Genomic DNA, 24,139 nt, shown 5'->3' on the forward strand with positions numbered 1-24,139 from the left:
AATGGTCATCAAAGTCCCTTGAAGTACAGTAATATTCATTTGTGCCTCCCCCATCCCCACTCTGCTCTTGAAGTTCCAGAAGGGCAGATCCAAAATAACATTTATCCTTGTATTGCCCATCGTTATCGAACAAGTAGACACTCAATTATCTGAACTGAAATGAATTTGTGAAAACGGTCATTCTAAACGAAGGGCTCTGTTGGGACTTTGAGCTTCAATGTGGTTAGGCTTATTTTCTACAAAATTATTTTCCCAACATCCAGTGAGTTTTGAATTAAGAAAATTTGTTTAAAACCTACAGTAGACTTTTCAATCAATCTAAACCGTCTCCTTAACTGAGTATCTAGACAGAGAGAGAGAGAGACAGAGAGAGAGAGAGAGAGAGAGAGAGCGCGAGCGAGTGAGAGCGCCACAAGATTGTCCATGTAGAAACTCCAGAAATCCGCATCCACCCAAAACGCGTCCCGGGGCAGAGAAGTTTGGGTTGCGCTCCTCCCACCTCCCTGGATGGGTCCCAGCTGAGAATACTCACTGGGCTGAGCCAACTTTGCTCTCCCTTTTCCCGAGCACTTTCGCAGGCTTTGTGTCTTCCACATCTTGCTGTAGTTCAGTCATCGGGGCCGTGTCTGGAGGGCACCTTCAGACTTCCGCGCGCCTGGCTCTTCCCCGGCTCGTCCCGGCTTCTAGGTCCCGGGGCGCAGGCCAAGCAAGCGGCGCCGTGCCCTCCCCTGCACCCTCTGCCCCGCGCATCCAGGCCGGGCCGCGCCAAGCTCTCGGGGCCGCGGACCTGGACACGTCGGAGCGGGCGCGATTGGTCCGACCCAGAGTGGAAGAGCCCAGAGGGAGGGAAGGGGAGGGTCGAAGCGAAGTGACAGCCTCATTCCCCAACCCAGGAGGCAGAGAAGAGAAAAAAGAAACCTGTTGAACGAGTCTTTCGGGAGAGGAAGCTAATTGGCCAAGCAGGTGGAACATTTGCCTAAGAAAGCACAATCTGTGTAGCCTCCTGGTAAATTAGGCTTTTTGTTTTCTATCCTGACTGTAACAAGGGGATTTTTAAAGAGGGCAGCCGACTCTAGATACCGGAAATGGAGATGTCTGAGTGGGACGCCCTGTCACACAAATGCACTGTGTGGGCTGGCCTATGCCCCATCCTAAATTATTCAAACAGGATATTGCTTCATTGAGGGACTGCCTCTTCTGCTTAAACAATAGCTCTGCTCAATTTTTTATGTGGGTATAACAAAGGTAATAAGTGGTTGCCTTTGGTGGTGTTTTGGTTAACCCTTCATCGTTCTCTGGGGGGCTTTGAGGGGAAAAGAAGAAGCAACCATCAAAATCTTCAAATATTGGGTTATGACTGTTCTCATCAAAATCAAAATTGGTGTTTGATAATTCCCAAGCCGTCTCTTTGTTGCCCACAGTTGTGCAAGTACCTTATTTACTATGCACTCAACCAGTACCATGAATGCCTCTTCCTCCCTCCTTTTGGTGACATTTTGACTTGCTGGTTCTAAGGTTTTGCATTGGAAGCATCTGTTCATTCATTCATTGAACGAACTTTTGAGAGCAAACAAGTTCCAGGCATTGTTCTCAACCAGGGGTGTCCAATCTTTTGGCTTCCCTGGGCCACACCGGAAGAAGATGAAGTGTCTTGGGCCACACATAAAATACACTAACACTAAGGATAGATGATGAGCTTTAAAAAAGGTCCGTGCAGGGGCCGGGCACGGTGGCTTACGCCTGAAATCCCAGCAGTTTGGGAGGTCGAGGCTGGTGGATCATTTGAGGTCAGGAGTTCGAGACTAGCATGGCCAACATAGTGAAACCCCGTCTCTACTAAAAATACAAAAATTAGCTGGGTGAGATGGCACAGGCGCCTGTAATCCCAACAGTTTGGGAGGCTGAGGCAGGAAAATCGCTTGAGCCTGGGAGGTGGAGGTTGCGGTGAGCCAGGATGCACCACTGCACTCCAGTGTGGGCAACAGAGTGAGACCCTATCTCAAAAAACAAAAAAAAAACAAAAAAAACCAAAAACATCCGTGCATGCATGTCACAATGTTGTAAGACAGTTTATGAATTTGTATTGGGCTGTATTCAGAGCTGTCCTGGGCTGCAGGTTGGGCAAGCTTGTATAAACATTGATTTGTTATAGCAAATAACATTTTTGCTGGTGGTTTTCTAATTTGCTATGGAGTAGTTGACAATTAGAATAATTAATATAAAACGTTATTATTGGAAGCCTGACTTGACTTTAAAACAATTACAAGTGGCAACAGTAGAGCATGACATGCCTGGGAAAAAACTACTAACTATGTTCTGGGGCTGCAAGTCCTTCATTTTTCTTTTAAAATAAAGTTTAGATTTAAGAATATTACAAAGACTATGCAACCATAGTATGTACATGTATGTATGTATGTATGTAGGGTGTACGTGTGTTTGTAAAACACCTAACCTAAATAACTTCAAACATTTTAGAGGTGCAAGTTCTGTCCAAAGTTTTCTTATTCCTTCTCTTTCTACATATGTATCATTAGGCTGAGAGAATAAAAACATCTTTTTATAGCCTGCTTGCTCCAAAATTGATTCTTGTGACATTTGAAAAATAAGTAAAAGAAAAAAGCTTACATAAATTCCAGAAGAGTTGGCTTAGTCAGGCCTCTCTCTCTTTTTTCTTCCTGACCACTGACTGCAGGAGCTGTGCTAGATGGGACTGAGAAAGCTCTGGGTGACCTGAAAGCTTGAAGGCTGTCTCCTTGGTGCCCATAGTTGTCTCTTCCTGGGGACATTCCTGATGCCTTCACCTCTAGGTCTTTGCTTGAGATCCCCACCCTCCTCAGAATAGGGATAGGTTTGGAATAGAGATGAGGTTGTCAATTTCCCAAACTCTGGATGAGGACTCTAAAATCTCAGGTGCCCTCCAAGTTCTCATTACAGAGCTCAGATCAGACTGACTTTTCCCCCCTACGTAATTTTTTTATTGTGGTAAAATATACATAACATTACTATTTATCATTTTAATAAGTGTATAATTCAGTGGCATTCAACACTTTCACAATGTTATTTAACTATCACCACTTATCTGTACCCAAAACTTTTTTTTATCATCCGTAGCATAAACTCCCATTAAACCCATTAAACAATAACTGTGTCTTTCCCACCTCCTCCCAGCCTCTGGTAGCCTCTATTTTACTCTCTGTCTCTATAAATTTGTCTGTTTTAGCTACCTCATATAAGTGGAATCATACAATATTTTTCCTTTTGTGTCTGACTTATTTCACTCAGTGTAATATTTTCAAGGTCAATCCGTGTCACAGCATATATCGAAATTTCGTTTTTTTTGTGGCGGAATGATATTCCATTGCATGTATATACCACATTTGGGTTGCCCATTTATCTGTTGATGGATACTTGGGTTGTTTCCAGCTTTTGTTGATTGTGAATGATGCTGCTATGAACATGGATGTGCAAATGTTTGAGTCCCTGATTTCATTTCTTTTGGATATATACCTAGGAGTAAGCTTGCTGGGTCATATGGTAGTCTATGTTTACCCTTTTGAGAAATCATGGTCAGGCCTCTTTTAATGCACGAGTAAGGGCAAGTATTCAAAGCAGTCTTAGCGTGGGTTATGGCTCAGTTAAAGAGCGCTCAGTTACCCTGAAATAGTTGGAAGTTCTTTAGTACATGGTATGAGGTCTTCCAATGGTGTGGTTTTAAGGGAGAAGGAGCAGCTGAGGTTGAAGTGGAAGACAGGGCAGGTAGGGAAAATATCAGTCTTTTCCTAGAGTGGAACACTTAGAAAGGAGCAAGTAAGCTACATTATTTTACATACTGATGTTTGCTTACATTTAAAAGGCATTGTTAAACAACTACCTAATTTGTTTATTCTTGGGGCTATTCTACAGTAATATATGGAATATAGTATTCAAGAGGCACAGCAGATAAACAATAAAGGAAATGTCATTGCCATGTGACAAAATAGAGATATAAGATTATGCCTATGACATGTGAGAGAGGAGACAAGAAAAAAAGATTATGCCTAAAATATGTTTTAGGATGCCCTTTGATATTGCACCAATAAGAGACATTATTTTTCTTCCCGTAAGTCTCTGGGAATCTAAATTCTTGTTTTCAAAAGCAAAGAAGATTTCTTTTCTTTTCTTTCTTTCTTTTTTTTTTTTTGTTTTTGAGAAAGAGTCTTGCTCTTTTGCCCAGGCTGGAGTGCAGTGGCACGATCTCAGCTCACTGCAACCTCCGCCTCCCAGGTTCAAGCAATTCTCCTGCCTCAGCTTCTCTAGTGGCTGGTACTACAGGCACACACCACCACGCCCGGCTAATTTTTGTATTTATAGTAGAGACGAGGTTTCACCATATTGGCCAGGCTGGTCTCAAATTCCTGACCTGGTGATCCACCCACCTTGGCCTCCCAAAGTGCTGGGATTACAGGCGTGAGTCACCGCACGTGGCAAAAGCAAAGAAGATTTCTAGCTGATACTTTTTCTAGTTTTTGAAACCACTTTGGTAGAAGATGCCAGACATAACACCTTTGGTGGGTGGGAGCTTCTATGCAAATAGCTTTGATGTTTGATATTGGTCAGATATTGGCCTTCTTTAACATTGAGCACATACACTGCGCATCTGTTCATAGTCTCGGGGAAAAAGTACAAATAATGTGTTTGGAGACTTGAGTGGAGATTTGGTTGCAAGCTGATATGGTTTGGCTCTGTGTCCCCACCCAAATTTCATGTTGAATTGGGATCCTGAGTGTTGGAGGTGGGAAGTGATTGGATCACGGTGGTGGTTTCTAATGGTTTAGCACCACCCTCCTAGTGCTATCTTGTGATAGAGTTCTCATGAGATCTGGTTGTTTGAAAGTGTGTAGCACCTCCCCCTTTGCGCTCTCTCTCTCTCTCTCTCCCCGCTCCTCGCTTCACTATGTGAGGATGGTGCCTTGCTTCCCCTTTGCCTTCCACCATGATTGTAAGTTTCCTGAGGCCTTCCCAGAAGCAGAAGTCTGCACAGTCCACAGAACGGTGAGTTGATTAAACCTCTTTTCTTTATAAATTGCCCAATCTCAGGTAATTCCTTATAGCAGTGTGAGAATGGACTAATACACAATGCGTGGTCAAATATTATAGTTACCTAACTTAAAACATGTGGTGAGGTGAGTATTTATTAACCAATATAAGTATAGGTAAGTATCATCACTTTTTTGCATATTGTCTGATGATAGGTTTTAGAAGATGTTGGTGACCTTATCAAGATGAAACCTGGAAGCTCTGTAATAACTTAACTATGCATGATATTTTATAAGTAAAAGGATTCCAGGAACACTTCTCAGACCATTCCTGTTTTCAATTAAAGCCAGTATCTAAAGAAGAAAATGGGGGGAAAATGGAGAGAGTTCAGAAGAGAAACACACAGTGACAATGAAGAACTTAATTCTAAGACTTTCAAAAAAATTGTAAGAATGAAAGTTGAGAAGCATTATCTGAATGGGTGCCTTTGTTGAATGATTTATGTCAATAGAAGAAAAGGTCCCCAATGAATATAACCATGAGACACTGGAATGGAACTCTGTAGTAGATTATGGAATCTTCTATGCTGGAGGGCTTTGAAAATAAGATTAAAAAATTTAGTAGTGTAGTTTTAAGCCAATATTTCCAAAGCCAAGTGATACTGCAGATTGGGATATTTGAAATCTTCTATTTCTCTTCCTACAGATGAAGCAACCACTATGCTTAGCACTCATGTTCAGAGGAATAGGCAAGATGGCAAGGGATTACTGGTCCAGGGACCAGAGGGTAGTTTTGAAACACTAATTTAAATCTGGTTCATTGAGAAAGCAGAAGCAGTAAAAAACTCTTCCAGTTCATGTTATTTTTTAAGAATTAAATGATGCCACAGAAACAATACAGTAATATCTATCTCAAAGTTTTAAAATACATGCCCATTTTGTATATGGCAAATATTACAGATCACCATGTGTGAATTGGGAGGGCCCCTGCCAGCATCCGGCACGGTGGTTTTCATGCTGGGTTCTGCAAGAGGCCAGGGCTCTTTGGTCTAGTGAGGGGAGGACCCAGCACTTGAACTTAGGTATTCTGACTCCTGGGCCTATTTCCTGCTACTATTTCAATGCAGTCTCTCCTGCTTCAATTAGGACTCTTCTACTTGTATCTGTTTAATATATTTGTGTTCTTTCTTACTTTCTATTTGGCCTGCCGCACACTGAACACAATTTCAAAATAAAATTCCACCATGATTTTTCAGAGCAAAGCCCAAGCTTTCAGAGAGTTCAGTGACTAGGAGAAAAATTACAGTGGTCTCATGAGAACAAAGATCCAGTTTTCCTGACTTGCAGGGGCGTGCTTTTAGGGTTGTAGGAGAGTGAACAGTGTAAAACAAATTTTGTTGGTAGTGAAGACACACATCTTGTAGGAGAGTGTGTTGGAGAGAAAACCCAAGGACCTTCATGTGTGAATACAATGTTTGTGGGGAAAGAAATGTTTGAATCTAGAGCTTTCTTTGGTGGCTGCATTTTGCAGTTATCTGTTGCTGGATAACTAACCACCTCAAAACCTGGTAGCTTAAAACAATAATTTATTATTACCTCTCGTGGTTCTGTGGATTGACTGGGCTCAGCTGAATGGTTGTCACTTGTGGTCACTCATGCATTTGCACTCAGATAAAGGCCTGGTTTAAAGTCATTTGAAGACTCAGCTAAGCTGGATGTGCAAGATGGAATTTTCATTCCCAGGTCTGGTGCTTCAGCTGGGATGGCTGGAAGGGCTGAGGGCCAGCTGAGAATTTCAGTGTCTGTGCAGCACTCCACGTGACTAGCTTTGGCTGCCTTACAGCATGGCCATCTCAGTACAGTTGGATTTTTTGACTTGTTCTCTGGCATCCTCCAGACCATGTGTCCTATAACACCGAGGTAGAATCTACAAGGCTTCCTATGAGACAGTTGGAGGTCATACAGCTTTTCCTATGCTGCATTCTCTTAGTCAAAGGTGAGCCATAGGGCTAGCCCAGATTCAAGGTGAGAGAACTATACAAGATGTGAATACCAGCTCACTGGGGGCCATCTAGGGAGACCAGATATCACAGTGCAGATAATAGATTAGACCCTCTGACTATAGATACTTTGTCATTAGGCATGTGGGTAAATGGACATTTCTAACAGTACTGTTGTAAATGCATGATATATAGAAGTGAACAAAATAGGCAAAACCCATGCTGTTGTGGATCTTACATTCTAGTGGGAGAGACTGAAAATTTAACAAGTCAGTACATAAATAACACAGTTTCAATGGGTAAGAGATATAAAGAAAATAAAATAGAAAAGGATAGAACTTGAGGGAGTCCTGTTTTACAGGATGATCAGGGAGGCTTCTTTGAGAGATGACATCTTGGCTGAGCCTTCAGTGAGGAGGAAGCAACGTGAAGGTCTGGTTGCAGAGCTTGCCAGCCAGAGGGAAGAGTGAAGGTACAGACCCTGAGCCAGGACTGGGCTTGGCATATTTTAAGAATGGAAAGAAGGCCAGTGTTCTCCACTGTGCCTGGAGTATAAGGGAGGAGGAGAAGGTTGGTGGGAGAAGGATGGCATCTCACAGAAAATATGTTTTCTGTCCTTTGGTTTATTATCTGTCCTCTCCCACAAGAATGGAATCTTCTCAAAGACAAGAACCTTGTTGGTCATGTTCACCCCTGTGTTCACAGTACCTAGTTCATGTTAGATGCTCAATAAATATTTGTTGAGTGAATGAATCATTGAGTGGTTTTTTTCTAACCACTGTATTTCAACCATACTCCTGTGGAACTCTTACCGACCTGAGATGTTCTAATGTTGAATAATTACTCTTTTTTCACTTTGCAGGAAGAAAAGAATTGAAAAAGAACTATGATAACAATTTCCTCCCCATAACAAAAAGGAAAATATTTGGTTCATACTGCTTACTAGATGACTCCTAGTGGAGTGCAAGTGCCTCTACCAGATTAGAAAGGTCCCATGACTCTCAGATGGTTTAGACCCGGAGCAAGTCCAAGAATCACTGTTTATAATCCACAGGCAACAATTTAGAGTTATGGAATCTCTCATATTTTCTCAGAGAAACATTCATACAGCTACTTCCTTGCCTTGTTTTGGGAACTGATGATCACACCATCAATATTAGTCCTGGCCTTTCTCTTTCCTCCTGTTGGCATGTTCTTTTTCTCCGTGTGAAATGTTTTAACAATGCAATCCATGCATTGCAACGGACAGATCATTTTGAAGTAGTTAATATTTAATCATGGTTAGTGTTCTATACATTACGCATTTTCTTTCTATCACTTATATACTTTTTATTGCTTCTTCTGACTTTTGTCTTTTAAAATATATTTTCTTTTTCTTTTTTGACAATTTCTGTAATTATAGCATTTTGTTATCTTTTCTTCAGTCTCTTCTCTATGTAGCACTATTCATTTTTAAAAATCATTCAAAACAAATAACTTGAAACAAGGAAGGAAAGGGGGAACAAGACAGAAGGGAATGCAGAAGACTTCTACTCCTCAGGCACATAAGGAAGTTTTTCTACTTTTCTCAAGTAGCCACAGATTTTCTTTACTTTCACTTTTTGGTTGAATCTTTTAAATAGAACCTTCATTTGAGGCAAATTGTGTAGCCCTCCTTCTTTCCCTCCCTCCCACCCTTCCTTCCTTCCAACAAACATTTTGCATGCCTTGTACGTGTCAACCCATATTCTGGCTGACGGAGATATAAAAATAAATAAGCACCATGATTGCTATAAGTGAGTTTGCAGTCCAGTAGGAGAAATGTATCAATAAACAGATATTTACAAAGCATACATACACACACAGAACCTTACTCAGAAACCATATTGCAACCCGACTCTTAGTGTAACATCATGGTGTTAAATGGAGAGACGAGAAAAGGGCTGCTCATTTGATGCTTTGTGTTCTTTTGTTTTGGGTCACACACAAACCACTCGTTCCTAGTTGTCCACCCCCTGCATCCCCCATGCATCTGAACAACTTTTAGAACAGGCTCTAGGCTGGAAGTCAGGAGAACTGGGCTCTAGTCCAAGCTCTGTGCTTTGTACTGGAATGTGATTCTATTAATGGAATACAGCGCTGAAGTAACAGAACTACTGGCCCAAAGGAAAGGGCCCTAGATTGCATAGTTATAGCAGAATCTCTTCTTTCTGTCTTTATATAGACAAACTACAGGCATGGGGTAGGGGAGACTTTTTACATAGAAATGTTGTATAAACCAATTTCAAAACCTTAAAAACATTTTCATGAGGAGAGGGTAGTTATTGAAGTCTATTCACCTGAGAAGATAAGTGCATTTACCATCTTCCTATAGGGCTCTGTCATTTGCATTAGCTTCTACATTTAAACGCATACCAGGTGGGGCATGGTGGCTCATGCCTCTAATCCCAGCACTTTGAGAGGCTGAGGTAGGAAGATTGCTTGAGCCCCGGAGTTTGAGCTCAGCCTGGGCAGCATAGTGAGATACTGTCTCTAGAAAAAAAGAAATTAAAACAATTAGCCAGGCATGGTGGCATGTGCCTACAGTCCCAGCTATTTGGGAGGCTGAGACAGGAGGATCACTTGAGTCCAGAAGATCGAAGGTGGAGTGAGCCATGACTGACTGAGCCATTGCACTGCAACCTGGGTGATGAGTGAGACCCTGTCTCAACAACAACATGCAAGAATACCAGATGAAAACAGAACATTTCCCTGTGTGTTAGGATCCCAGACAAATTAAAATCAGAATTTAGTTTTTATTTTTAGTAGTTGAGGAAATCAAATTAAAAAGTTATCTTTATTACATATATAATATCTATATTACATATATAATAAGCTGTCTAATAAGACACCTATCAGAGGGTGATTCAGACACTGGAAATAGACAGACATTGGTCTTATAGAATCTGAAGCCCCCAGAATTTGAAAAAATATTGTATAAATTTGCAGTAGACACTACAAAGAATCAGGTGATGAGAACTGGTGGGAAGAGTCTTGATTTCTGGCTTCTTAGCTGTATTTCCCAGGTGGTCCTACAGTATTTACTTTTCTGCACTGGATGTCTAAGGGATTGGTGTTGGTATTTTTTTAGTAAACAACTCTCCTTGTTTGAGCTAGTTGAGGGAGTTGTCCTGGAGATAAGAGAGTCCTGACTGGGGGGTAGAATAAGGGAATGGTTGAGTCGGATTAATCTGAGAATCCTAATATGTACTTTACTACCTTGGGCAAGTGACTTGCTTTCTCTAAGCCACAATTTTTCTTATCTATGGGGAAAAACTGGAATAGTAGTAGCAACTGTTTTATAGAATCATTAGGGATAAAAGGTTCAATTCAATGAGAAATCTTAACTATCCTAAATATATGCCCACACAGCATTGGAGCACCACCAGATTCATAAAACAAGTACTTCCAGGCCTACAAAAAGACGTAGACAGTAGTTGAGCATTTCAACATCCCACTGACAGCCTTAGACAGATCATCAAGGCAGAAAACTAACAAAGACATTTCTGGACTTAAATTCAACACCTGACTAATTGGACCTAAAAGACATCTACAGAACACCCCACCCATCTACCACAAAATATATATTCTCATCTGCACATGGAACATACTCCAGGATTGATCCCATGCTCAACCTCATGCTCAGTCTCAATAAATTAAAAAAAATTGAAACCATACCCGCCATACTCAGAATGCAGTAGAATAAAAATGAAAATCAATTCCAAGAAAATCTCTCAAAACTACACAATTACATGGAAATTAAAAAACTTGCTTCTGAATTACTTTTGGATAAACAACAAAATTAAGGCAGAAATCAAAAAATTATTTGAAAGAAATGAAAACAGAGACACAACATACCAAATCTCTGGGATGCAGCAAAAGCAATGTTAAGAGGAAAGTTTATAGTGCTAAATGCCCATCTCAAAAAGTTAGAGCTCAAATTCATGATCTAATATCACCTCTAGGGAAACTAGAAAAACAAGAACAAACCCCTAAGTTAGTAGAAGAAAATAAATAACTAAAATCAGACAAGAACTGAACAAAATGGAGACTGAATTCCATTCAAAGAATCAATGAAACCAAAAGTTGGCTTTTTGAAAGGATAAGCAAGATCAACAAACTGCTAGCTAGATTAACAAAGAAAAAAGAGAGAAGATCTAAATAAGCACAATCAGAAATGACAAAGGTGACATTACAGTCTATCCCACAGAAATGCAGAAGATCCTCAGAGACTATGATAAACACCTCCATGCATATAAACTAAAAAACTCTAGAGGATATGGCTAAATTCCTGGAAACACATAGTCCCCAAGATTGAATCAGGAAGAAATTGAAACCCTGAATAGACCAATATCAAGTTCTGAAATTGAAATCAGCAATAAAAAAACCTGCCAACCAGAAAAAGCCCTGGATCAGATGGAGTTATAGCCAAATTCTACCAGAGGTACAAAGAAGAACTGGTACCAATCCTACTGAAACTATTCCAAAAAATCAAGGAGAAAGGACTCTTCCCTAACTCGTTCTATGAAGCCAGCATCACCCTGATACCAAAACCTGGCAAAGACATAACAAAAACAGAAAACTATAGGTCAATATCCCTGATGAACATAGATGCAAAAATTTTTAAGACAATACTAGCAAACTGAATCCAGCAGCATATCCAAAAGTTAATTCTTCATAAACAAATAGGCTTCATTGCTGGGATGCAAGTTTCCTTCATTATATGCAAATCAATAAATGTGGTTCATCACATAAACAGAATTTAAAACAAAAACCATATGATTATCTTAACAGATGCAGCAAAAGCTTTTGATAAAATCCAACGTTCTTTCTTGATAAAAACTCTTAAGAAACTAGGCATCAAAGGAACATACCTCAAAATAATAAGAGCCATCTATGACAAAGCCATAGCCAACATCAGATTGAACAGGCAAAAACTGGAAGCATTTTCCTTGAGAACTGGAACAAACAAGGATTCCGAGTGTCACTACTCCTATTCAACATAGTACTGGAAGTCCTCGTCAGAGCAATCAGGCAAGAGAAAGATATAAAAGGAATCCAAATAGGAAAAGATGAAGTCAAATTATCTCTCTTTGCTGATGAAATAATTCTATACTTAGAAAACCCTAAAGATTCTGCCTAAAGACTCCTGGAACTTATAAATGACGTAGTAAAGTTTCAGCATACAAAATCAATGTACAAAAATCAGTAGCATTTCTATACACAGATAATGTTCAAGTTGACAGCCAAATCAAGAATGCAATCCCATTTAAAATAGACACACACACACACACACACACACACACACACACACACACACACCCACCCCAGAAATACATCTAACCAACGAGGTGAAAGATCTCTACAAGGAGAACTATAAAACACTGCAGCAAGAAATCATAAATGACACAAACAAATGGAAAAACACTCCATGTTCATGGATTAGAAGAATCAATGTTGTTAAAATGGTCATACTACCCAAAGGAATATACAGATTCTATGCTATTCCTATCAAGCTATCAACATCATTTTTAACAGAATAAGAAAAAAATACTCCAAAATTCACATGGAACCAAAAAAGAGCCTAAATAGCCAAGGAAATTGTAAGCAAAAAGAACAAAGCTGGAGACATCAAATCACCTAATTTCAAACTGTACTATAATGCTACAGTAACTGAAACAGCATGGAACTGGTACAGAAACAGACACATAGACCAGTAGAACAGAATAGAGAGCCCATAAATCAAGCCACACACCTACAATCATCTGATCTTTGACAAAATTGTCAAAAATAAGCAATGGGGAAAGGACTCCCTTTTCAATAAATGGTGCTAGGATAGCTGGCTAGCCATATGTAGAAGAATGAAACTGGACCCCTGTCTTTCACCATATACACAAATTAACTCAAGATGGATAAAATATTTTAATGTAAGACCTCAAACTGTAAGAATCTAGAAGAAAATCTAGGAAACACCATTTTGGACATTGGCCTTGGGAAAGAATTTATGATTATCCTCAAAAGCAACTGCAACACAAACAAAAACTGACAAATGGGACCTAATTAAAGAGCTCTGCACAGCAATACAAACTATTAACAAGAGTACACAGACAACTTACAGAATGGGAGAAAATGTTCACAAACTATGCATCTGACAAAGATCTAATATGCAGAATCTAGAAGGAACTTACATAATTGAACAGGCAAAAAGCAAATAACCCTATTTAAAAATGAGCAAAAGATGTGACCAGATACTTCTCAAAAGAAGACATACACAGGGAAAAACGTTCCACATCACTGACATCAGAGAAATGCAAATCAAAACCACAAGGAGATACCGTATACCAGTTGGAATGGTTATTATGAAAAAGTCAAAAAACAACAGATGCTGGTGAGGCTGTGGAGAAATGGGAATGTTGTGTATAATAACAACAGTTGTTATACTGTTAGTGGGAATGTAAATTAGTTCAGCCACTGTGGAAAGAAGTTTGGAGATTTCTTAAAGAACTTAAAACGGAACTACCATATCGACCCAGCAATCCCATTACTGAGTATATATCCAACAGAAAATTAATCATTCTACCAAAAAGACACATGCACTTGTATGTTCCTTGCAGCACTATTCACAATAGCAAAGACGTGGAATCAACCTAGATGCCCATCAATGGTGGACTAGATAAAGAAAATGTGGCACATAGATACCATAGAATACTATGCAGCCATAAAAAGTATGAAATCATGTCCTTTGCAGCAACACAAATGCAGCTTGAAGTCATTATCCTAAGTGAATTAACACAGGAACAGAAAACCAAATATCACATGTTTTCACATATACGTGGGAGCTTAACATCAGTTACTTATGGACATAAAGATGGCAACAGTGGACACTGGGAAGTAATAGAGCAGGGAAGGAGGGGAGCAAGGGTTGAAAAACCTCTGGGTACTATGCTCAGGACCTGGGTGATGAGATCAATCGTACCCCAAACCTCTGCATCAGGCAATATGCAGGTAACAAGCCTGCACATGTACCTCAAGTCTAAAATAAAAGTTGAAATTATAAAAAAATAGAAAGATAATCATTAAAAAACCCAAAAATAATATAGCATCATTAAAGAATATAAAGAGACAATATATACAAAGGACTTAGCACACTATACTAGGCACATAGCACTCAATTCATATCCATTATTGATTATCACCACCATCACATCATTATTAACCAGATTTTAATCCTGACTGTGATTGGGGATGCAGAATAAGGTGTGTCACTTGCTGGGATTAGAGTGACCCCTGTATATGACCTGGGATGACAGGGCTACCTCAATATTTAATTGTCTGAGTCAATTAGCAGTAATGATATCTTGACTAAGCTGAGTAGATATGGTCTACTCAAGATACAGTATTTAATGTCTACCCAAAACACTGTATAATAATGTAAGCTATCATTTTTCTATATGTAGTAAACTTTTCTAAGTGCTAGGTAAAGCAGATCTATGTTCAGATGTTTCCATAAAACACACCTTGTTGGAACAAGAGAAGTGGAGCAGGTGCATCCACAGAAAAGATTTAAGAGGCCCTGCAAATTTCTAGCTTGGATGATTGGTAAAGATCTTTCTCTCTTGAAGCCAGTCAGTAAAGACTGGAGGAGCTAAATGATTCTTCAAATGTGAAGATAGCAATGAAAGACTTCAAAGAACATGAAAAAAAATCAAGGAAACATGATTCCACCAAAGGAACACAATAATATTCCAGTAACTGAACCCAAAGAAATGGAGATCTATGAACTTTCTGACAAATAATTAAAAATAATTATTTTAGGAAAGCTCAGTGAGCTATAAACCAGCACAGATAGACAACTTACTGACTCAGGAAAATAATACATGAACAAAATCAGAAGTTTAACAACAAGATAGAAATAATAAAAAAGAACCAAATTCTGGAGCTGAACACAATTACTGGACTGAAAAATTCAATACAGAGTTTAAGCAACAAACTTGATCAAGCATGAGAAAGAATCTGTGAACTCAAAGACACATCATATGTTATTTTTCAAACCAAGGAGATTGAAAAAAGAAAGAAAAAAGAATTTTAAAAATAAAGAAAGCCTAAGAGATTTATAAAACACCATCAACCAAACCTATATGCATTATGAGAGCCTCTGAAAGAAAAGAGAAATGGAAAGAAATCTTATTTTTAAAAAATTGGCTGAAAACTTCCCAAATCTTGGGGAGGGATATAGACATCAGGTTCATGAAGCTGAGAAGTTTGCAAACAGGATCAACCTGAAGAAGATTATATGGAGACACATTATGATCAGAAGTCAATGACAGAGTGTTTTGAATACAGCAAGAGACGAGTTACCTGTCACATACAAGGGAATATACATAAGACTATCAGAAGATTTATCAGCAGAAACTAGCAGGCCAGGAGAGAGTAGGATGATATTTTCAAAGTGCTGAAAGAAAAAACTGCCAACCAAGAATACCATATCTGACAAAGCTGTCCTTCAGAAATAAAGGAGAGACAGACTTTCCTAGACAAACAAAAGTGGGAGTTCATCACCATTAGACCTGCTTTATAAGAAAAGTAAAGGGCATTCTTCATGTTGAAATGAAAGATGCTAATTAGTAACATGAAAACATATGAAAATGTGTAACTCACTGGTAAAGATAAGTATATAGTAAAATTCAGAATACTCTAATCCTGTAATTGGCAGTGTGCACATCACTTCTAACTCTAGCATAAAAAGATAATAGACAAAAGTATTAAAAATAACTAAAGCTATAATAATTTGTTAATAGATACATGATATTAATAGATATAATTTGACATTAATAACATAAACTGTACATGTTAGAAATAAAAGTGTAGAGTTTTTGTGTGAAATTGAAGTTATTATCAGCTTAAAATAAGCTAACTGTTATAACATAATTATAAGATGTTCCTTGTGACTACAATGAAGTTTAGATTTAAAATCTATTTTTTCTTCTACAGTCACTCCTGCTTTCTTTTGGTTATCATTTGCATGAAGTATCTTTTTTTATCTTTTCACTTTCATGTGTGTCTTTAAATCTAAGAAAAACCTGTAGTAGACATATGCAAGATAAAGAGAGAGAAATCAAAGCATACCACTATCAAAAAAAAAAAAAAAAATCAAATCACAAAGAAAGGAACAAAGGAACCATAAAACAGAAAATAATTAACAAAATGACAATAATAAGTCCTGTATTATAGATAATTACCATGAATGTAAATGGATTAAACTCATCAATAAAAAGACATAGAGTGACTGAATGTATTAAGAAAATGGGATCCAGTAATATTCTGTTTACAAGAGACTCACTTTAGATTTAAAGACACACATGAAAGTGAATGGCTAAAAAAAGATATTTCATGCAAATGGTAACCAAAAGCAAGCAGGAATGACAATAGAAGAAAAAATACATTTTAAATTTAAAACTGTCTCTAGAGTGAAAGACCACTGTATAATGTTAAAAGGGTCAATTCAACAGAAAGATATAGCAACTATAAATATATTGTATTAGTCCATTTTCACACTGCTATAAAGAACTGCCTGAGACTAGGTAATTTACAAACAAAAGAGGTTTAATTAACTCACAGTTCTTTATGGCTGAGGAGGCCTCAGGCAACTTACAATCATGGTGGAAGGTGAAGGGGAAGGAAGGTGTGTCTTACATGGTGGGAGGAGTGAGCAAAAGGAACTGCCAAACACTTTTAAACTTGTGAGTACTCACACACTATTATAAGAGCAGCATGGGGGAAACTGCCTCCATGATCCAATTACCTCCCACTAGATGCCTCCCTTGACATGTGGGGATTACAATTTGAGATGAGATTTGGATGGAGACACAGAGGCAAACCATATCATATATACAAAACATCAGAGGATCTAAATATATTATATAAAGCAAATATTGACAGATCTAAAGACAGAAATTAACAGCAATATTGCAATAGTAGGATACTTCAATACCCAACTTACACTAATGGATAGAACACCCAAACAGAAAATTCATAATGAAACATCTGACTTGAAAAATACTGTAGACCAAATGTACCTAACAGACTTATATAGAATTTTCCACTCAATAGCACCAGAATACTCATTTTTCACAAGTGTACATGGAACATTCTCCAGGATAGATCACATATTGGGTCACAAAGTAAGTCTTAACAAATTCAATAAAGTCAAAATCATTCCAAGAATCTTTTCCAACTACAATGGAATGAAACTAGAGATAACAGCAAGAAAACTGTAAAATTCACAAATATGTGGAAATTAAATTATACAGTCCTAAATAATCATTGAGTGTAAAAGAAACTCAAAAGATAACTTAAAAAGTATCTCCAGACAAAGGAAAATGAAACACAACATACCAAAACCTATGAGATACAGAAAAAACAGTTCTAAAAGGAAAGTTTATAGTGATGAATGCCTACATTAAAGAAGAAAGATTTTGCATAAACAACCTAACTTTATACCTTAAGAAACTAGAAAAAAAACCCAACTAATTAAGCCCAAAGTTAGCAGAAGGTAGGAAATCATAAACATTTGAGTTGATTTAAGTCAAATAGAGAATTAAAAGAAGAAAGAAAATCAATGAAACTAAGAGTTGGTTTTTAAAAAGTTAAACAAAATTGACAAAGTTGAGTAACCAAGAAAAAAAGACAGAAGACTCAAATAATGAAAATCAGAATTGGGAGAGCAGACATTACAACAAATACCTAAGAAATAATAGGGACCATATAAGATTATTATGAACAATTATATGCCAAAAAACTGGGTAAATTGGAAGAAATTCCTAGAAATATACAATCTACCATAACTGAATCATGAAGATACAGAAAATCTGAGCATACCACTAACAAATAAGGAGATTGAATCAGTATTAAGAAATTTTCCGCTGAGATGGGAGGATTGCTTGAGCTCAGGAGTTCAGGACCAGCCTGGGCAACATAGAGAGACCTGTCTCTACAATAATAAAAAAATTAGTTGGGCATGGTGGTGCATGCCTGTGGTCCCTGATACTTGGAAGGCTGAGGTGAGAAGATCACTTGAGCCTGGAAGGTTGAGGCTGCAGTGAACCATGGTCATACCACCGCACTCCATCCTGGGTGACAGAGCAAGACCCCATCTCAAAACAAACAAACAAACAAAAACTCCCAACAACGAAAAAAAATTCAAGGACCAATGACTTCATAGGTAATTCTACTGAATATTCAATGAAGACTTAATAGCAGTCCATCTTAAATTCCTCCAAAAAAATAGAAGAGGGAACACTTCCAAATTTTTTCTATGAGGTCATCATCATCTTGATACCAAACCCAGATAATGACACTATATGAAAATAATCCTACAGGCCAACATTCCTGATGAACACAGATACAAAAATTTTCAACTAGCAAACAAAATTTTATAGTACATTAAAAGGATCATATATCATGATTAAGTGGGATTTATCCCTGGGATGCAAGGTTAATTCAACATATGCAAATCAATAAATGTGATACAACATATTAACAAAATGAAAGAAGAAAACCACATGATCGTCTCAATAGGCACAGAAAAAGTATTTGACACAGTTCAACATCCTTTCATGATTAAAACTGTCAATAAAATACATACAGAAGGAACTTAAGAAAATAAAGATCAAAGCCAGGTGTGTGGCTCACACCTATAATCCCAGCAATTTGGGAGGCTGAGGTGAGTGGATTAATTGAGCTCAGGAGTTGAAGACCAGCCTGGGCAACATGGAAAAACTCCATTTCAACAAAAAATACAAAAGTTAGCCAGGCATGGTAGTGCATGCCTGTAGCCCCAGCTACTCAAGAGGCTGAGATGGGAGCATGGCTTGAGCCTGGAAGGTGAAGGTTGCAGTGAGCCAAGATTACACCACTGTGCTTCAGACTGGATGACAGAGCCAGACTCTGTCTCAAAAATAAATAAATAAATAAAATAAAGGTCAATATGAAAACCACACAGCTAACATCCTAAACAATGGGGAAAAACTGGAAGCTTTCCCTTTAAGAAACTATCAACAGAATGAACAGACAACCTACAGAATGGGAGAAAATTTTTGCAAACTACGCATCTGACGAAGGTCTGATATCCAGCACCTACAAGGAACTTAAATTTACAAGGAACAAACAACCCCATTAAAAAGTGGGCAGAGGACATGAACTGACACTTTTCAAAAGAAGACATACATGCAGCCAAGAATCATGTGAAAAAAAGGTCAGCATCACTGATCATTAGAGAAATGCAAATCAAAACCACAATGAGATACCATCTCATACCAGTCACAATGGCTATTATAAAAAGTCAAAAAACAACAGATGCTGGTGAGTTTGCTGAGAAAAAAGAATGCTTCTATATTGTTGGTGGTAGTGTAAATTAGTTCAACTATTGTGGAAGATGGTGTGGCAGTTCCTCAAAGACCTAAAGACAGAAATACCATTCGACCTACCAATCCATTACTGGGTATATAAAGGAATATAAATTACTCTATTACAAAGATACATGCACATGCATGTTCATTGCAGCACTTTTCACAATAGCAAAGACATGGAATCAACATAAATGCCCCTCAATGATAGACTGCATAAAGAAAATGTGCTACATATGCACCATGGAATACTATGCAGTAATAAAAAAGAATGAGATCATGTCCTTTGCAGGAACATGGATGGAACTGGAGGCCATTATCCTTAGCAAACTAACACAGGAACAGAAAACTAAATACTCCATTTTCTTACTTATAAGTGGGAGCTAAGTGATGAGAACACATGGACACATAGAGGGGAACAACACACACTGGGGCTTATTGGTGGGTGGAAGGTGGGAGTAGGGAGAGGATCAGGAAAAATAACTAATGAGTACTAGGCTTAATATTTGGGTGACAACATAATCGTACAACAAACCCCCGTGACATAAGTTTACCTAGGTAACAAGCCTGCACACGTATCCCTGAACTTAAAATAAAAGTTAAATTTAAAAAAAGAAAGAAAGTTTGCTCAACAACACTAATCATCAAAGAAATGCAAATACAATCATGATGAGATATTACCTAACACCTATTAGGATGGCTTTTATAAAAATGTCAAAATGTAAGTGTTGGTGAGGATGTGGAGAAAAGAGAACCCTTGTACACTGTTGGTATATTGTATACTTCAAATTTGCTAAGACAGTGGACTTAAATGTTCTTATCACACACACACAAATCAAAGGTAACTATGTGAGGTAATGGATATGTTAATTAGCTCAATCGTGGTAATCATTTCACAAAGTATGTGTATATCAAAAGATCACATCGTACACCATATACACACACACACACACACACACATACATATACGATTTAATTTGTCAACTATACCTCAATAAGGCTGAAACACACACACACACACACACACACACACACATACACACACACACTCCCTCCCTCTTGTTCTGGAAACTGAGTAGCAGGCTCTCTCTTGCTGCTTTTGACTTTTCAGTCCCCAACATTTGTTCTTTTTCTCTTTTAAACTTCTGGCAATCTAAAATTGATAATACATAGTTTACTAATAGATTTTTTTGGATTAGTCTTAGCAATTTCCAAAAGCATAAAAAATAAAGTGAGTGTTTGTTAGTGCAAGTCAATTTCGCATGAAGACATGTTTGTGAATTCTGTGTTGCCTGGAGCCATGCTGGAAGGTTCAGTGAGAGTCACCTCTGGAATTTCCCCATTGCTTCTCTCCCCAGCCTTGTGTCAGACCAGACAAACTATGAGGGCTTTCATCCGCAAGACAGCAGAATTCCAAACCAGCCTGGGAGCTCAGCCTCAGACCATAGTTGTTTAATTCAAATTAAAGTGATCACATCTTGAAATATGCTGATTAAGAGATGATTAAAAAATGAACTTCACTGATTATAACTAACAGGCAAGAATAGATTATACTTAAGCAGTTTTGTGTATTAATTTAATTCTGAGACTAAATGTTAACCATATTTAAAAAATCCCTTTTCGTGTGTTTTTAACCAGTCTTATGTTTCTTTCCTAATTATAAAACATTATTATTCTATTTTTTTCTGAAGGAAAAGTATCTTCTAATCAAAAAACATGTGTAACTCTAACTTATAAGAACTGCAACCAAAAACAAAAGGCTGACAATAACTGGCTCACTTTATGAGAATGGTTTTGAGTCTTCTTCATTAATATACTTTGGAGACCCACAGTTACAACTTTAATGCCCAAATTTCAATAGTATCCCAAATAATCTCTGAGCTAGCTGTAGGGTATTTCATAGCTAAGTGTTATTAGTTTGGCTGGCTCACTCTTGGAAATAAAAAAAACCTATTTGTGGTACTCCAAATGTAGAAAAACCCATGGCTTTTATTTCATAGATTTACAGTTTCTTGAGTTACAAAACATTTCACAGGTCCTATCTGTATGTATATTTAAATTTCCTCTAAAGATCTGAAATCACACCATCAGAATCTTAGTTGAGAGCAGGAACCATGACTATTTCACTCACGTGTGTAGAACCAATGTCCAGTCTCCAGAGTAAAGCTTGCACGGAATGCAGAATATTGAAATGGAATGCAGAATACTGAATGAATCAATCAAAAACTTTAACACTTCTAGCTACAGGCAGCTCATTATGGCTCAAAGCAGCCAGGCCATCCTTGGGCAGTTCTGGTTGCTGAGAGTTCTTTTTTATAATGATTGGACTGTCATCTTTTCGCACTTGTTTCTTCCAGTTTTAGCTCGTCAGGCCATGTAGACTTGCTCTACCACATAACAAACCTTTAAATACCTGAACTGATACTCATGCCCTACTTTCTCTACCTGACCTCTGAGCTTTGCCTCTGCAGACTAATATCCCTAGTTTTTCTTTTTTTTTTTTTTTTCAGACGGAGTCTTACTCTGTCGCCCAGGCTGGAGTGCGGTGGCGCCATCTCGGCTCACTACAAGCTCCGCCTCCCGGATTCACGCCATTCTCCTGCCTCAGCCTCCGAAGTAGCTGGGACTACAGGCACCTGCCACCACATCTGGCTAATTTTTTTTTGCAGTTTTAGTAGAGACAGGCTTTCACCGTGTTGGCCAGGATGGTCTCGATCTCCCGACCTTGTGATCCGCCCCCTTGGCCTCCAAAAGTGCTGGGATAACAGGCGTGAGCCACCGCGCCCGGCCTAATAGCCCTAGTTTTTTAACAACTGACATAGGTATGAGTGTCTTGTGGTACTCTCAGACGCTCCCTTCTGAGCACATTACAGATGGCCACCTTTGCATGGTACTCAGGATGGTTCAGGGAAGGCCTGGCCCGCATGGGATTATGATCTTATGCTTTCTAGAGTCTGTTCATGCTCTTTGCTATCAAATTAACTTTTTCATGTTTTTTTGAGGAAACATTGTTTTTTCCAGTGCTTTAGGGAGAATCATTTTACTCTTAATAGAACCCTGCCTCAATGCAAGGCAATTGAAATGGGAGATAATTATCTCCCATTATTGGAGGCTGGTATAGTCTGCAAATGGTTCCATATGTTGTGTCTTGCTTCCAAGTTGACTTATTTGGAGATTCCAGATAATTGACCACCAAGTCTGGTTCTGGGGAAGTTGGGTTTCCGCATGCCTTATGGGTAAGGTGGAACTCTGAAGATTTTGCAATGTTGTAGTATTTAAATGCTGCTGCTAAATAAGAATTTACTGTATATTTTTTTGAAGGGCTGAAATTGCAATTTGGCAAAAAAATTTTATTTATTTCCATGAACTTTGATATTTTCTGAAGATAATTTTTAAATCAAGCTATTAATTTGGAAGATGCAGATACATGTATATGCAAACATGTAAACATGAGAATTCATCTATTAGTGAGATAATATTTTACACCTGGAAAACCTGTGAAATAAAATTGTAGAAGGAAACAATTTTTACATTGATTTGAATGTTTTGAAATTACAGTCAGTTTGTAATTGGGGAGATGGTCATGATGGAAAAAGGGAAACTGAAAAGGGTGCAGCTGATGGGTGAAAGCAGGGAAGGGAAAGAGAGGAAGGTGAGAAAAAAGGGAAAAAGTAGTGAAGGTAGGTTGTCTAAGAAATTCCAAGTAGCTACTCAGTCCTTAAACTATTTTCTTGCATGAACTTTGAGTCCTGTGGTGCAATTATGTATTTTGTAACAAACTGTTCAGAAGTTAAATAATTCCTATGAAACAGAAACTTATTGTTCTGGGAAGAAAGATGACTTTCCATTTTATTTTTCAAATAGATTCTAATTCAGGGGTCCTCAACCTTCAGGTCACAGACGGGTATCTGTCTGTGTCCTGTAAGGACCCGGCGGCACAGCAGGAGGTGAGTGGCGGGTGAGCGAGCATTACTGCCCGAGCGTGGCTTCCCGTCAGATCAGTGGCGGCATTAGATTCTCATAGGAGCACAAACCCTATTGCGAACTGCACATGTGAGAGATCTAGAGTGAGTGCTCCTAATGAGAATCTAACTAATGCCTGATGATCTGAGGTGGAACAGTTTTATCCTGAAATTGTTTCCCATCCCGCACCCCCACCCCCACCTCACCCTCCCGTGAAAGAAAAATAATTTTAAAAAAGAAAAAGAACTTTAATTTCGTGGAAGAAAAATTGTCTTCCCCAAAACCAATCCCAGGTGCCAAAAAGGTTGAGGATCACTTGTCTAAACTATGCAAATAATTTATGTTGAACCCCTGCTTTCATTCTGGGAGTTCAAATTCGAGGTATGTATTGGACAGAGAGTGCCTGTGTGACCAGCCTCCAATAAAAACATTCGGTTCTGAGTTGCTAATGGGCAGAAATATTGCACACATATTGCTACATTTTTGTTGCTGGTGCAAAAATGTGCCCCATCACGGGAGGGAAAGAGCCTAAGGAAGCCTGTACATGGATTCCTGCAGACTCCACTTGTGTCTTTCCCCTGTGATCCACCTTACTATGTCACTGTAAGAAATCTTAGCCATGAGTCCAGTGATACTGGGTTCTATGAGTCCTTCTAGTGAATCTCTGAGTGTGGGTGGTCTTGGGGAGCACAGCCCCTTTTCTTGCAGTACTCATCCTGATACATTCCTTTTGCAGTGT

The 24,139-nt window shown here is 38.5% G+C and overlaps 2 protein-coding genes across 9 annotated transcripts in view; both read right to left on the bottom strand.

The window, feature by feature from the left end:
• Window positions 1-24,139, bottom strand: part of LOC126957105 (prothymosin alpha-like) — a 1,190,772-nt gene that overhangs the window by 118,702 nt on the left and 1,047,931 nt on the right. The gene's annotated exons all lie outside the window — the stretch shown is intronic.
• The window catches only part of GRAMD2B (GRAM domain containing 2B), a 111,641-nt gene that overhangs the window by 66,709 nt on the left and 20,793 nt on the right, over window positions 1-24,139 (bottom strand). For 2 of the 7 annotated variants that reach the window (XM_050794551.1, XM_050794550.1), the window contains exon 1: window positions 533-1,083. The exons of 3 other annotated variants lie outside the window; for them this stretch is intronic. In XM_050794551.1, the coding sequence (XP_050650508.1) occupies window positions 533-615 (83 nt within the window). In that variant the 5' untranslated portion in view covers window positions 616-1,083. Of the gene's footprint in view, window positions 1-532; window positions 1,086-24,139 lie in introns of those variants that run through there. 2 more of the 7 variants (XM_050794549.1, XM_050794552.1) reach the window with 2 other exon arrangements.

The sequence above is a fragment of the Macaca thibetana genome, chromosome 6 (assembly GCF_024542745.1).
Source record: "Macaca thibetana thibetana isolate TM-01 chromosome 6, ASM2454274v1, whole genome shotgun sequence".
In the NCBI taxonomy this organism is placed as follows: Eukaryota; Metazoa; Chordata; class Mammalia; order Primates; family Cercopithecidae; genus Macaca; species Macaca thibetana.